The sequence below is a fragment of the Xyrauchen texanus genome, chromosome 35, assembly GCF_025860055.1.
Source record: "Xyrauchen texanus isolate HMW12.3.18 chromosome 35, RBS_HiC_50CHRs, whole genome shotgun sequence".
Lineage (NCBI taxonomy): Eukaryota > Metazoa > Chordata > Actinopteri > Cypriniformes > Catostomidae > Xyrauchen > Xyrauchen texanus.
The window spans coordinates 35952491-35966415 of record NC_068310.1 but is presented as its reverse complement, the minus strand read 5'-3'; the positions used below and the strand labels follow the sequence as shown (position 1 = coordinate 35966415).

Here is a 13925-nt window from a genome sequence, read left to right as displayed (position 1 = left end):
ATTCCATGGCACCAACGCTCAACAATCAGGTGAGCTACCGCGCAAGCTATTTATGTTGGAATAAGTGTATATATGTAGGTGGGTCTGTAATGCAAGCAATCAAATGTATAATTTTTCAGAGTTAGAGTTAAAAGTGTGTCGATATCATAAAATTGCTGAGTCTGAGTAATAGAGAGAAATGCAAGTATTTCTAAAGTCACAATCAGCCATTAAAGTGATGATTTGAGTGCAAGTGAATAAAACGCAGTTGTTGCCTCTAGTGTTCATTTCACATGGAAACCACAGGGAACCTGGAGACATGTATGTCAAGTTTTGCAAAATTTTATGTAGAGTCACATTTTCACTATGAGACCACATTGCATATACAATCTAGCTTGGCTGGACTCCAAAAATAAGTGTCACCTGTATATACATACAGTATATAAATACCTATATTTTACTAAATATATACAATAATTTGAAATGCTATGATGCATCGGGCAAACAACTGTACCAGTGTTACATCCACCACTGCAAATCCTCAAACTCACCAGCAGAGGTCATCCTCTTCCGAGTATTAACTCTGACCTTAATTCATATCACCTGTTGCTAGTTTCTAATCTCATTACTATGTCTATGCTTTCTTTGGTCAGTGCAAAGTCTTGTTATTCTGTGACTTAAATTTTTTAGCATTCTATCCTGTTTTAAGTTGATCTGGTTTATGAACTTTTGCCTGTCTCTTGGATATTTGCGTTTGCATTCTGTTTTGGATTGTTTGCCTGTTTCTCGGACTGCCTTTGGATTATCGACTCTGCCTGCCTATTTTGTTTACCCTGTACGCCTGCCATCTGTATGTTCGTTTAATAAAGCTCTACTAATGGATCCCTCTGCCTTCTCACCATCAGTACTGAAGACTTTGCCTACCCAGTGATCCAGCGGAGCTGCAACAGGTACACACAGAGCTTGCTTCATGATTGCCCTTGGGAATCCTCGCTTGGCATTTCCCGAAAGGTTTGATGGTACTCTGTCCCAGTGCAAGGGCTTTCTCGTTCAGTGTACAATGTTTCCTTCACAACAATCTCATATGTATTCCACTGAAGAATCCCAGGTAGCATTTATCACCTCCCTCCTGACAGGCAGGACACTGGACTGGGCCACGGCCAATTGGGAGAGGGAGAACCATCTCTGTTATGACATCGACCCAGCGGGTGGAAAGGAGGTTGAAGAGCAATTACTTACTATACATCAAGGTAATTCTTCAGCAGCAGATTATCCGCTCAATTTACATACATTAGCTGCACAAGCTGGCTGGCCTGACAATCCCCTGAAAACTCAGTACTGTAATGGTCTGAACCGAACTCTTCAAACCGAACTTGCATGTCGGGATGAGAACCTCACACTGGATCACTACATCACCCTTTTCATAAGATTGGACCAGCTCCTTAGAACCTGCAAATCCTCGCCAGATTACAACTCCCTTAAGGATTCAGTTAACGACTAACGAAGATCAGAAACACCCACTTTACTCAAGGAGGAGAAACTACGGTGCTGGGGTTATGTCTCTACTGTAGTCAAACTGGACACTTTCTCGCCACCTGTCCCACTCTGCCTAAGACATCTAGACCTGCAACGGTGAGTTAATTCTTTTCATTTAATCTAACCAACAATCAACTAGTTGTGGCCTCAAATATCTCCTACAATTCTCACCAGATCTCTATTCCTGCTTTAATTGATTCTGGTGCTGCTGGTAGTTTCATGGATTATAAAATAGCCAAAGACTTGAACTGACCGCTTTTTCCTTGTGTTCCATCCATATGCATTTCAGCGTTAGATGGACGCCCCCTCGGCTCCGATGCCATACAGCACATCACGGAATCGGTCACTATGAAAGTCGGGATCCTTCAATCTGAAAACATACAGCTATTTGTTATCAATTCTCCTCACAATCCTCTCATCCTGGGGTTACCATGGCTCACCCAACATAATCCTGTGATTTCCTGGAGTGAGGGACAGATTTTGAAATGGAGCCCTCAATGTCACTGACAATGTCTTGCTCTCCTCTCCCATGCCGTATCTCTTACATGGATGTATCCCATACTGATCTCAGTATGAAGGTTCCTTCTGTTTACTTAGAACTGTCTTCAGTATTCAACAAAACCAAAGCCACCGAATTACCACCTCATCATCCACAAGATTGTGCTATTGAATTACTACCCAGAATTTCCCCTCCGAAGAAGAAAATGTTCTGCTCCTGAGGCGGAGTACATCAACGAGGCACTTGAGCTGGGTTTATTCACCCTTCCAATTCTCTGGCAGCTGCTGGTTTCTTCTTCATTGAAAAGAAGGATGGGGGTCTTTGGCCTTGCATCGATTATCATGATCTCAATGGTATATTGATCAAATATTGCTACCAATTTCCACTCATACCAGCTGCACTTGAACAACTATGCAACGCCAAATACTTCACCAAACTAGATTTGTGCAATGCCTATAATCTCATTCACATTCGTGAGGATGATGAGTGGAAGACAGCTGTTGTCAACAGGACTCTACGAATATATATCAGGTGATGCCTATTGGATTGGCCAACTCGCCTTCAGTTTTTCAAGACTTTGTGATTGAAGTATTTCATGACATGATTAATAAGTGGGTAATCATCTACATTGATGACTAATTTATCCATCCTCGATGGAGACACACACTCAACATATCCGACAAGTCTTGCAACGCCTTAAGGACAACCTGTTATTTGCCAAGGCAGAGAAAAGTGATTTTCACTGCACCACCTTATCTTCCTTAGGATATATTTGAGCGCTAAGGGGGTGCAGATGGATAACTCGAAAGAGCAAGCTGTCCAGGACTGGCCACGTCCCAAATCTTTTAAGGAGCTACAGTGTTTTCTGGGCTTTGCAAATTTCTACAGGAGATTCATCTGTGTCTTCAGCTTGGTAGCAGTCCCTCTCACTTCTTTGTTTAAGGGTCAACTCAAGAGATTGCAGTGGAACGATGCAGCGATACAAGTATTAAAAAAAAACTCAAGACCCATTTCACTAGCGCTCCCATCCTCCGTCACCCCGATCCTACCTTGCCGTTTGTAGTGGAAGTCGATGCTTTGGATAGTGGAGTTGGGGCAGTTCTTTCGCAGAGACATGGAACACCTCTAATAATTCTAAATTATTCCCCTGCGCCTTTTACTCCCGCAAACTTATGATTACGATGTTGGTAATCACGGACGTTTGTCATTGAAGAACGCATTTGAAGAGATGCGACATTAGCAAGATGGGGCACAACATCGACTTCAAGGCATAGGACTTCCCTTAACGGGGAAATGCAGGAAGGGTCTGTGTCTAGGTAGAATTGAGACATGGAAGTACGCGTCCTTCAGGTCTGCTGCTATCTTGATGCCGGATGCTGGCTAGAATGAGTTTCTGCATCAGCATCTTGAACGGGAGTCTGTGTAAAGCCCGGTTCAGTACTCGCAGGTCCAAGATTGGCTGCAACCCACAGCCTTTCTTGGGTCCAATGAAGTAGGGGCTGTAAAAGCCCTTCTTCATCTCGGCCGGAGGGCCAGGCTCCATTGCACCCTTCTTTAGGAGGGTAGCGATTTTCGCACGCAAGTTAGCCGCGTCCATTTCACCTCAATGAAGGGGGAGAACGCCACTTAACCTGGGCAGACTCCTGGCGAACTGAATCGCATAGCTGAGTCGGACAGGCCGGGGCAGCCATTGCGTCCAAGTTCCGGGTGAGGGGGACCAAGGGGACAATCTCATCGGACATACCGGCGGGTAGGGCCTCGCAGCAGGGCAGAGCCTGAGGCACCACGTAGAAGGGGCTTGAGCCCTGTGGCCATGCTGAGTCGAGGGACATCGAAGCACTTACCTGGCTCCTGATACCCACCAGAGGATTGGTCGTGGAGGGGGGAGGAGGTACATCATCCCCACAGTCTGTCGAAACTGTCCGGGTGCGGGCGTGTTTGTGTCTACAACTGGAGCACCGAACCTGCAAAAATGGAATGGTGGCCGGTGGTCATAACGACGGGCGTACACACCGGATTTGTGACCCAGGGAACAAGGAAACTATTCTTTTGTTGAACTTTTGAGTACTGCGCCTTCATGTGGCAAAATTAAATAAAAAGGAAACAAAAGATTCTCCTCTCAGCCCTCCACTGGGGGATGAGTGGTCTGTTCACCAGCTCCAGAACAGTGGGTCTCCTCGTCCCTGCGTCGCCCGTCTCTGGGTCACTTCGAAGCCTTCTTTGGGTTCTTGGTGGTCAGCCATGAGACTGGTGGCATCTGCTTCCTGCGGTGGGCTAGATGCCAAGGCGGGTCCGAGCGGAGCCGGTGCAGTCGCCGCAGGAGGACACCTTTGATGATAAGCAGACGAGGTGCGGGATCTTGAGTGTGCCGGGTCAGGATGTGTTGGATAGCCTCCGTTTGCTGCTTCACCACCGAAAACTGCTGGGCAAAGTCCTCGACAGTGTCCCCGAAGAGACCTGGGAAATTGGGGTGTCAAGGAACCGTGCCTTGTCGGCCTCTCTCATCTTGACCAGGTTGAGCCAAATGTGGCACTCCTGGACCATCAAGGTGGACATCACCCGCCTGAAAGACCATGGCCGTGACCTTCGTCACCTGGAGGGCAGTGGTGCATAGGTGCACTGGGGCATAGGTGCACCGTGAGCGCCTTATCCACCGGGGGGATCACAGAATACCACTTGGCCACCCCACCATCGAGGGTAGTGAGGGCGGGGGAGCTGAAAGATTGGGACCGGACAGTAAAAGGTGCCTTCCATGACCTTGTCAGCTCCTCTTGCACTTCCGGGAAGAATGGAACTGGAGCGTGGCTTGGCTTGGCTGTGAGCGGCGCACCGAGCCCAGGAACCAATCATCGAGCTACGAGGGTTCAGGAGAGAGTGGAGGGTTCTACACTAGCCCGACACTCGCGGCTGTCCGGGAAAGAATGTTCGTCATTTCCACATCAGCCTGTGAATGGGGGACCTTACGCGAGGGGGGAAGCCCAGCCGAGGCCCGATCGGGACAAATAAGCCTGCTGGGGAATGGGAGGTCCATGGGGATATATCCGGCAGAGGTCCCCAAACCGCCCCCAGTGTTAGCCGTGCTGGCCTCATAACCGTAGGTAGAAGGACAGAGGCAGGGAGCCGCTGTGGTGGCTTTCTTACGAAGGCAAGCCACGACCGCAACATTACCATGGTCATGTTCTCGCAATGAGGACATGACCCATCCACGAACTATGTCTCCGCATGGCCAGTGCCCAGACGAAAGACAGCGATCGTGGCCGTCAGAATGTGAGAGATAACGACTGCAACCAGGAATAACACACAAATGGAAAGGCATCTTTAAAAAGACGCGTCATTAAAACTCGTTTAGAATATACTCTTTCAGTTGTTCTGCCGAAGCACCTAGGGGCGATCACTGCAGTACACCACTGCAGAGGGGTGAGAAGCTGCTGAAATGTGCCATCAGATCCAGCAGAGGTGAATGGAAAGCCGTGGGAATTCAGCTCAGTGAACGTCGACGGCTCGGCTCCGAAGAGAAAATCTGAATGAGCGGTTCATACGCCAGCTCCCTTTATACCCATATGTTCGAAGGAGTGGCATGCAAATACCACTCGGCAATTCCCATTGGCCTTTTATCAAAGATCAGAGGTGTCTCGGCTCCCAAGAGTGACCACTAGTGTCGCTACATCGACACCGTTGAGTGAGTGACCGATAGGGAACAGTGTTTTTTTCACCATGTTTGGACTCACACCTTTGGCATATAATGCAACAAAGGGTGTTGAAGTTGACTGATTTGATTAATAGACCTACCTATCTCTGTGTAAAAATAAAATAATAATGCTGTCGCTTAAAGGTTATTATTTAACCTGAAGTTTTGCTCCAAATCATAGGCGAAAATCTATTTACAAAATACTGGGTTACTCTATAAATATTGATTCATGGTATTTACTTTTTTGGCTTTGTTCATGATGTATGTGTTTATTTCACCAGAAAACAAAAATATGGGCCAGGGACCTTTGGTTGATTTGATGTGGAATGGCTCTGTATTTATTTCCGAGATGCCAATCTGGATGCCGTGGCTGAATTAAGGCAGTATATACTACACAGTAAGCAGATCCTGGAAGTATTCCATTCTAAATCTGAACCTGAAAAAGTGAATAAATGACATTTTGATTATGGTGTTATTTGTTCTATGCGCCTGAGCTCTGGGAAATTTGTACAGTCAAGTATTAGAATAGCAGGGTAAGATGTAAACTGTGGTCAAATTAAAGGGATAATTTACGCCAATAATAAAAATTCTGTCATCATTTACTCACACTCATGTCATCCCTGCTGGTCTTGCTGCCCTTATTTCAAGTCTCTGCTTTACTAAACTGTGTGCAACTCTATGGAAATCTACATATGGCCCTTGTTTAAACTCTGTGTAACAGTCCTATCCAGGTGTGTGGCCTCACCTCTGCTTGTTTTTCTGTGTTTGCATGATCCATTAGTGACATCCACCATCAATGGTAAACTGATGCTGACGTGAAAATGAAAGAATCTTCAGTGATTGATGGAGGGAAAAGCACACTCTTGCTGATGGCTGTGTGTGTGTGTGTGTGTGTGTGTGTGTGTGTGTGTGTGTGTGTGTGTGTGTGTGTGTGTGTGTGTGTGTGTGTGTGTGTGTGTAGAGAGACTCTCAATAAGAAATGTATTCTTAAATACTCTCCAGTTTACAGGGTGGGACGTGTGCTGGGCTGAATGTGGGCTTGTGGCCCATATTTAGATCTGTATCTTTACAGCAATTTATGCTCGAAATTCACACTGCTAAACATTCACGGCTAATTGTCAGGCTAAGTGCTGGTTAAGTGTCCAAAGTGCACATAATTAGGAAAAATGCTTTATGCTGTAACTTTTCTGAACTTAAAGACTTCTGTGTTCATTTACTCACCCTCATGCCATTCCAAACCTGTATGACTTTAAGTGGAGCACAAAAGGAAAACTTGTATTGAATATTCCAGTTCTACGACAGTTGATAGGGACTTACTTTAAAGCTTAAATAAGGACCCAAAAGTATCATAACAGTGTAGTCCATGTGATTTGTGTGTCATACTCCAACAGTTCTGAAGGCATACGATTGATTTTGGTGAGAAACAACCCAAAATTAAAGTTATTTTTCATGCGAGACGTTGTGATGTTGAACACAAGAACATGTGTGTGAATGGCTATTGTATGCATGCACAGTACAGATCTTTGGGTTTATTTTAAACTAGCCTTTAGCCTCCTTGTTAGAGCGCCCGCCTCCCATGTTGGAGACGCTGGTTTGAATCCCGTTCAGAGCAAGTCAAGCTGGACCGGTTACAGTGGTGCCGTGACCCAGATGGGAGTGAGGTTTAGGGGGGTGAGTGTAACGCGAGCCAGCTGGTACATGCTAGCTGTGCGGTATGTGTAAACCTCACTCCCCTGGCCTCAAAAGGTGCACTAGCGACTTACACTAGAGGCTGTAGCCTTTAGCCTCCTCGTTAGCTCATCCACCTCCCATGCCGGAGACGTGGATGGAGCAGGTCCGGTTACAACTTCACCTTTGCGAACATGTTTTCTTGTTGGCCTATTTTCACAAGCATCTTTGGCCATTGCGTCATGCCAATGAGCATTGCATTTTTAAATGCTGGAGTTAAACGGTGGCAAAAACTGTCTGAAGACCCCTTGTGCTGTTGCAGTCCATTGCGTTCCATTTCCTTTTTTTTGTTTGCAAAAAAAAAAAAACTATGTATGTGACGTGATTCGACGGCTAAAGTGTTTGTATACCTTCATAAACAATTACAAATAATGCAAATAGAACACAAGAACACATCCCGTGTGAACGGCCCCTCGCTACAGTTTAAATATATCCTTCACACACATTAGGGTGGTTAGTGTTTCATTAATGGTCAACTTGGATCTTGTTCCATCCATGCAATTTTCCCTTGTGCATGTTAAAATGCATAATCAATGTTTTGCAACCTTGCAAATATTTCCATTAGACAAATAAGAAACTCAGAAACCTCTAGTGAAAACCCTCCAAACCTGATAACAGGAACAACTAACCATGGATCAGATGAACCAGGATTATAAATGACCCTGGGTTTAACAATTTGATAAAAGTATGAAAAGCCCATTGGTAACCTTGGCTGGGTGCTGAGGTGCCCCAGTGCCGGTGTGTGCCCTCCCACATAAGGGGCGTTGTGTACGGGCTGCTGGCTGCGCTGAGCTCCGCTATGAAACCCGACACCCGTAGCGCTCGGCACAGCTGCTCTCCAAACTATTTAAAAAAGGAAAAAGGATGAAACTTCCACTCCTGTCTCCTCAAGCCCCCCAAGCACCAAGCATCCAGTAGCCCAGTAGCTTTTTCCAACCCGACATAAATGCCTACAGCACCCGGGCAGGACCGGAGAGACTCGCCCGCGGATTATTCCCGTCGGATTTATGGTGGTGTCGCGCAGCGAACCGGTGGGAGATCGCACTCATTCAGCAACACGGTTTATCCGATGCATGAGACGACGGCTCGCGCTCTCGTGCAGCGACGCAGTCACGCAGAGATTAACGGATCAGGATTTTGACTGCCGGGACAAATGAATACAAATGAATTTAGCGACCCGAAGGAGAGACCGCAGAACCTCTCGTCTCGTGGCAAAGTAAGTTGCAGTTTTACGTTATAGCTGGTACCTAGAATGGGTCTGAACGGGCAACGCAAATCCCCGATATAGCGGAAACAAAGAGCGCTTGTTGGATATTTGCGCACAGGGCGCATTGGTTTGTGTGTGTTGGTACCGGGTGAATGGGCGACTGTACCTGTGTTGCTTGGCCAGCGTTCAGAACTGAACAGAAATCTGTAACAGAGGGGGGTCCAGGTGTACTACCAGGAGAAATGTGCTCGAGCCAGCTCTTTACCCTTTCTGTCATCATTACGCACAGCCAACGTAGGGCTTTGGAGAGTGCCAAGAAATTCCAGGTCAGCTTAATATAAACCTTTTGCGTTCTGCGGTGTATGCAGGCGTTGTACATATGGTTTGTGCATGGAACAGGTCTTTGAGTTTATTTGTAGTTAAGGGGCCGTTCACGTAGGACGCGTTCTTGCCTTCCCGTCTGCGCTTCACGTGCGCCCTTGGCCGCTGCGTCAAATTCAAATACCGTTCGCAACTTCGCACAAGAACTCATTTTTTCCCCCTTACATTTTTTTCATTGTTGGTCTATTTTCAAATGCGTCTTTGGCCGTCTTGTCGCGTTTGTGACGTTTTTAGATGCCGCGTGAAGATAAAAGTAGTTAAATTTTGAGCACAAACAAAGCGTCTCAAAACCCCGATGTGAAGCTCTGTATTTCTGTTGTTGATTGCAAGAACGCGTTATGTGTGAACGGCTCCTTGTGCGTGTGTATTTTAGGTTTATTTCAAGCTCTAGTAGGGGTCAGGACACGTTTTGCCTTTCCGTCTGCGCTATTTTTAAATAGTTGCTGTTGTTGGGGGTTTATGTGTCTTTGGTCGTTGCATTACATCAATAAGTTTAGCGTTTAGTTAAAAGTTGTTAAACATTGTGGGGGAAATAGTTTGAAGACCCCCCGTGTTGGCCTGTTTTCGATGAACGCTTTCTGTGTGAACGGCTCCCCAGCAAACACAGAACGTTCCCCTAACAGTAGCAAACGGTTCCCGTTTGGTTCTTTTTTGCGAACCAGTTTGTAACGTTGTAGGAACGTTCTATTTATGTTATTTTTGAAAACCACAAACGCACGTTGCTAGAACGTTGCAACAACATTAAAAGAACGTAAACAGAACGTTCTCTAATTGTTATTTTAAGTTTCTATTTGTATAACCATAGACTAACCTTCCCAGAACGTTGCAGGGAGGGTTTTGTGGACCTCGTGTAGGCTTGTATATGTGCAGTTTTTTGTTGTTGTTGTTGTTGTTGTTGTTGTTGTTGTTTATTTGGAACTTTACAAAGGGGCCGTTCGCACGATTGCGTTCTTGCATTCCATCTGCGCTATTATTAATTCTTCTATACATGCGTCATTCTTGGATGCTGCGTCGCGTTTTGTTTGTTCAGCGCCATGAGCGCCGCGTTAATAAGATGCCGTTGTTACGCGTCCGTTCAAAAGAGACTCTGTGTGTGTGTGTGTGTGTGTGTGTGTGTGTGTGTGTGTGTGTGTGTGTGTGTGTGTGTGTGTGTTCGCCACTGAGCAGCATCACAGTGCAAACCGCACTATAAACACTGCTTCCGCTCCTCACACCCGCAGCCGCGACGCTGTGATGCGCGTGGACGCGTCAGGAATGAATGAATGAATGAATGAATGAATGGTTGAACTTGTTCAGGTCTTAGAAAACGGGAATAGTTGTCCCGCATAATGGAAAATAGCATCAAGTTTATAATAAGCCAGTTTGACATCTCAATGTGCCAATACAGTTAAAGCTGTGGAGAGTTTAAAGGGGACTTTGTGTCTTTGTTCAATGTCTATTTCTGCTTTAAGGACTGTAAACACGAGGTTAGCTACCTAAATAGACTACATTGGACAGGGAGTCCTGGAAAAAATAAATGATCTTAAAAATATGAATGAATGAAACGAAACCGGGGGAATCATATATCATATCACATCATATCACTTAAACTCCTATTTTGATTTTTTTTAATAGAGAATCACTTAAATAATATTTTTAAGAGTTACGCATTTTTATTTCATAACAAAATCCCATTAAATTAAACTGAATAATCTTAAAAAAAAAAAAAAAAAAAAAATGCAATTTGATTTAAACCTTTTTTTTAAATTGAATTCATTGACATTTGATTATAATACAATTTAATGTGAATGCGTAAATCTTCAAAATAAAATATTAGAATTAAAATAAAGTATTTTTTGAGTGTAGTCTTTGAATAAAAGCTGTTATTGTGATAAATAGCATACTTAATATAGATTATTGCTTTTATAGAAATCTTACTACATTGCAAAATATTAAAGGGAAACAACTGGCCCTTTATGGGTGTTGCGCTGTTATACACACACACACACGCACGCGCACACACACACACACACACACACACAGTAGCTATCCCATCCTACACCCAGCTCTAACCCTAACCATAGGGTCCCTACCCCTAAAGCCCATCCCTACACCTATCCCTAACCATAAGGATACCAGGGAGTCAAAATTCGGCAGTACACCTGGATACCCTGTGCTGACTCCACTGTCCGCCAGGGTGCGCCCTACAATACTCTAATTCCGAACAGGGCATAAATATAATGATATAGGAACCCCTGTGAGTTGTATGGATGTTTCTTACATATATGCTTTTATATGAACTTAAATATGGTCTCTTGTTTACGTGACCCCATATTTTCAGATATATATAAAAAAGAACAAGTCTACTGAAAGGGGGAGAGTGTTACAGTGTGTTCGGGTTGAAGAGAAGGGGTTATGTTCTTCCTCATCAATGTCATCAGTGTGTGCTGAATGGAAGGAATTTTCCACTGCTCTAGTACTAGAGAGAGCGAGGGTTGTTGTGTGGAAGGATGTGTCTTTTTAGTCATCCATGTATAGAGTGTGTGAGTTTACACGTTTGTGTGTTTGGTGGCGAGTCGACCATTGAGACAATTCCACACTAAATGACTGTGCAATGGGGAAACTTGAGAGTTAAATACACTGTTAACACTATTTATAATGTAAACATTCACAATTGTTTTAAATCCCCGGGGATTAGAATAACCCCTATATTAAGTGTGGAAAGCCCTATATTGACCCACATAAGCTAGACATGTGTATTATTTCAGACACATTTTGCTCTTGATGCGCAATTTCCATTATTACTGAAGTTCACCCAAATTGCAATGGTCAAATCATACTGTTCATGTATTAAACTTGCTATAGTTTGCTACCATGGTGCTTCTTCATCAAATAGCATTGTCAAATGTAAATTAAACCAAGTAATAATTAAACCAAAATAGTTTTTGTGTGTGTGTGTGTGTGTGTGTGTGTGTGTGTGTGTGTGTGTGTGTGTGTGTGTGTGTGTGTGTGTGTGAGCGTGTATTTATCACTTTGTGGGGACCAAATGTCCCCATAAGGATAGTAAAACCCGAAATGTTTGACCTTGTGGGGACATTTTGTCGGTCCCCATGAGGAAAACAGCTTATAAATCATACTAAATTATGTTTTTTGAAAATGTAAAAATGCAGAATGTTTTCTGTGAGGGTTAGGTTTAGGGGTAGGGTTAGGTTTAGGGGATAGAATATAAAGTTTGTACAGTATAAAAACCATTATGTCTATGGAAAGTCCCCATAAAACATGGAAACACAACATGTGTGTGTGTGTGTGTGTGTGTGTGTGTGTGTGTGTGTGTGTGTGTGTGTGTGTGTTTTACATCCAAAAAATGTATTTGATTCTGGGGGTGGAATGAGGTCACATGTCACTTAAGACTCATTAGGGTATGCATTACGGTTAAAGGAAACTTTTTGCATTTTTATATGTCCAAATTGTTCTGAAAGTATCGTTACGTCTGCACTTAATCTGCTTCTTTTGACTATAATTATTTTTTAAAGTATCACAGCGCGCTATTAGTTAAATTCATGTTGTAACACACATATTTACACACATGTTTATGGCACTCAAGAGATGTTTGCCTTGACTCATACATGAGTAATTTTTCTGCAAAACACAGACACACACACACACACACACTGTTTCTCACTCATCTGTTTGTGGTGGTTTAGTAACTACAAGGTCAGACTGGCGTGTGTTTCTGGCATTCTGATTGGCTGAGGCACTCTGCGGCGAGACACTTCACTTCCTGACTCAGGTATGGGAATCCTGAGGGAGTCTAGGGGCGTGTGTGTGTGTGTGTGTGTATACATGGTAGGTGGATGTGTGTCTGTTTTGTGGTCACAGGGAATGATTCAAACAGCTGTCAGACGAAGACACACAAAAACATGTCCGTAGACACAGCGGGGGTTTGAAACACTCATGCTGTGAAATAAGAGGTTTGAGCTCAGAGGTCATCAAGGAGTGTAACACATTTTTTGCTGTATTATTAGTTGTGTTTACTTAGGTAAGCATCACTATTAACTACTATTGCTTTTACTTGGGGTAACTTAAGTGTAGGGATGGGAACCAAGTACAAAATAACAGCATCATATGATTTTCATGATTTTGTACGGCGATGCGGAATGAACACTGTACAGAAATATTCTGACAGTGTTTCCTGGGGTGCTAATTAGTGTCAGAACAATCTATAGCTCGAGTCACACAGCACGACCAGTGTAATGCAATTCCCAAAATGAAAGACTGTAATAAACTGTTTATTTTGAATGCGACCAGTGTAGCTGTTTTTCGAACGAATTACTCTTATGAGCAGATTCATTTGAATCCACAGCATGAAAAAACAGCATGACCAGTGAAGTCCGATTCCTGAACTTATGACTCTTATGAGCCATTTTTTCTGAATCTACCGCACATAACATACAGCACAATCAGTACAGTCCTATTCCCGAACAAATGACTCTTAAAAGCCGGTTCTTTTGAATCTATTGCAGAAAACCACAACCAGTGTTGTCCGATTCCCAAACAAATGACTCTCATAAGCTGATTCTTTTGAATCTACAGCATGAAACACACAGCGTGACCAGTATATGATTCCCAAACAAATAACTCTCATAAGCTGATTCTTTTGAATCTATTGCAGAAAACCACAACCAGTGTTGTCCGATTCCCAAACAAATGACTCTCATAAGCTGATTCTTTTGAATCTACAGCATGAAACACACAGCGTGACCAGTATATGATTCCCAAACAAATGACTCTCATAAGCTGATTCTTTTGAATCTACAGCATGAAACACACAGCGTGACCAGTATACGATTCCCAAACAAATGACTCTCATAAGCTGATTCTTTTGAATCTACAGCATGAAACACACAGCGTGACCAGTATACTGATTC

General features: G+C 43.9%; 1 protein-coding gene across 1 annotated transcript in view; it reads left to right on the top strand.

The window, feature by feature from the left end:
• Positions 1 to 8325: 8325 nt before the first annotated feature.
• col27a1a (collagen, type XXVII, alpha 1a) overlaps positions 8326 to 13925 on the top strand; it is a 90399-nt gene continuing 84799 nt past the window's right edge. The window contains exon 1 of the mRNA XM_052105284.1: positions 8326 to 8646. Within this exon, the coding sequence (XP_051961244.1) occupies positions 8594 to 8646 (53 nt within the window). The 5' untranslated portion in view covers positions 8326 to 8593. The remainder of the gene's footprint in view (positions 8647 to 13925) is intronic.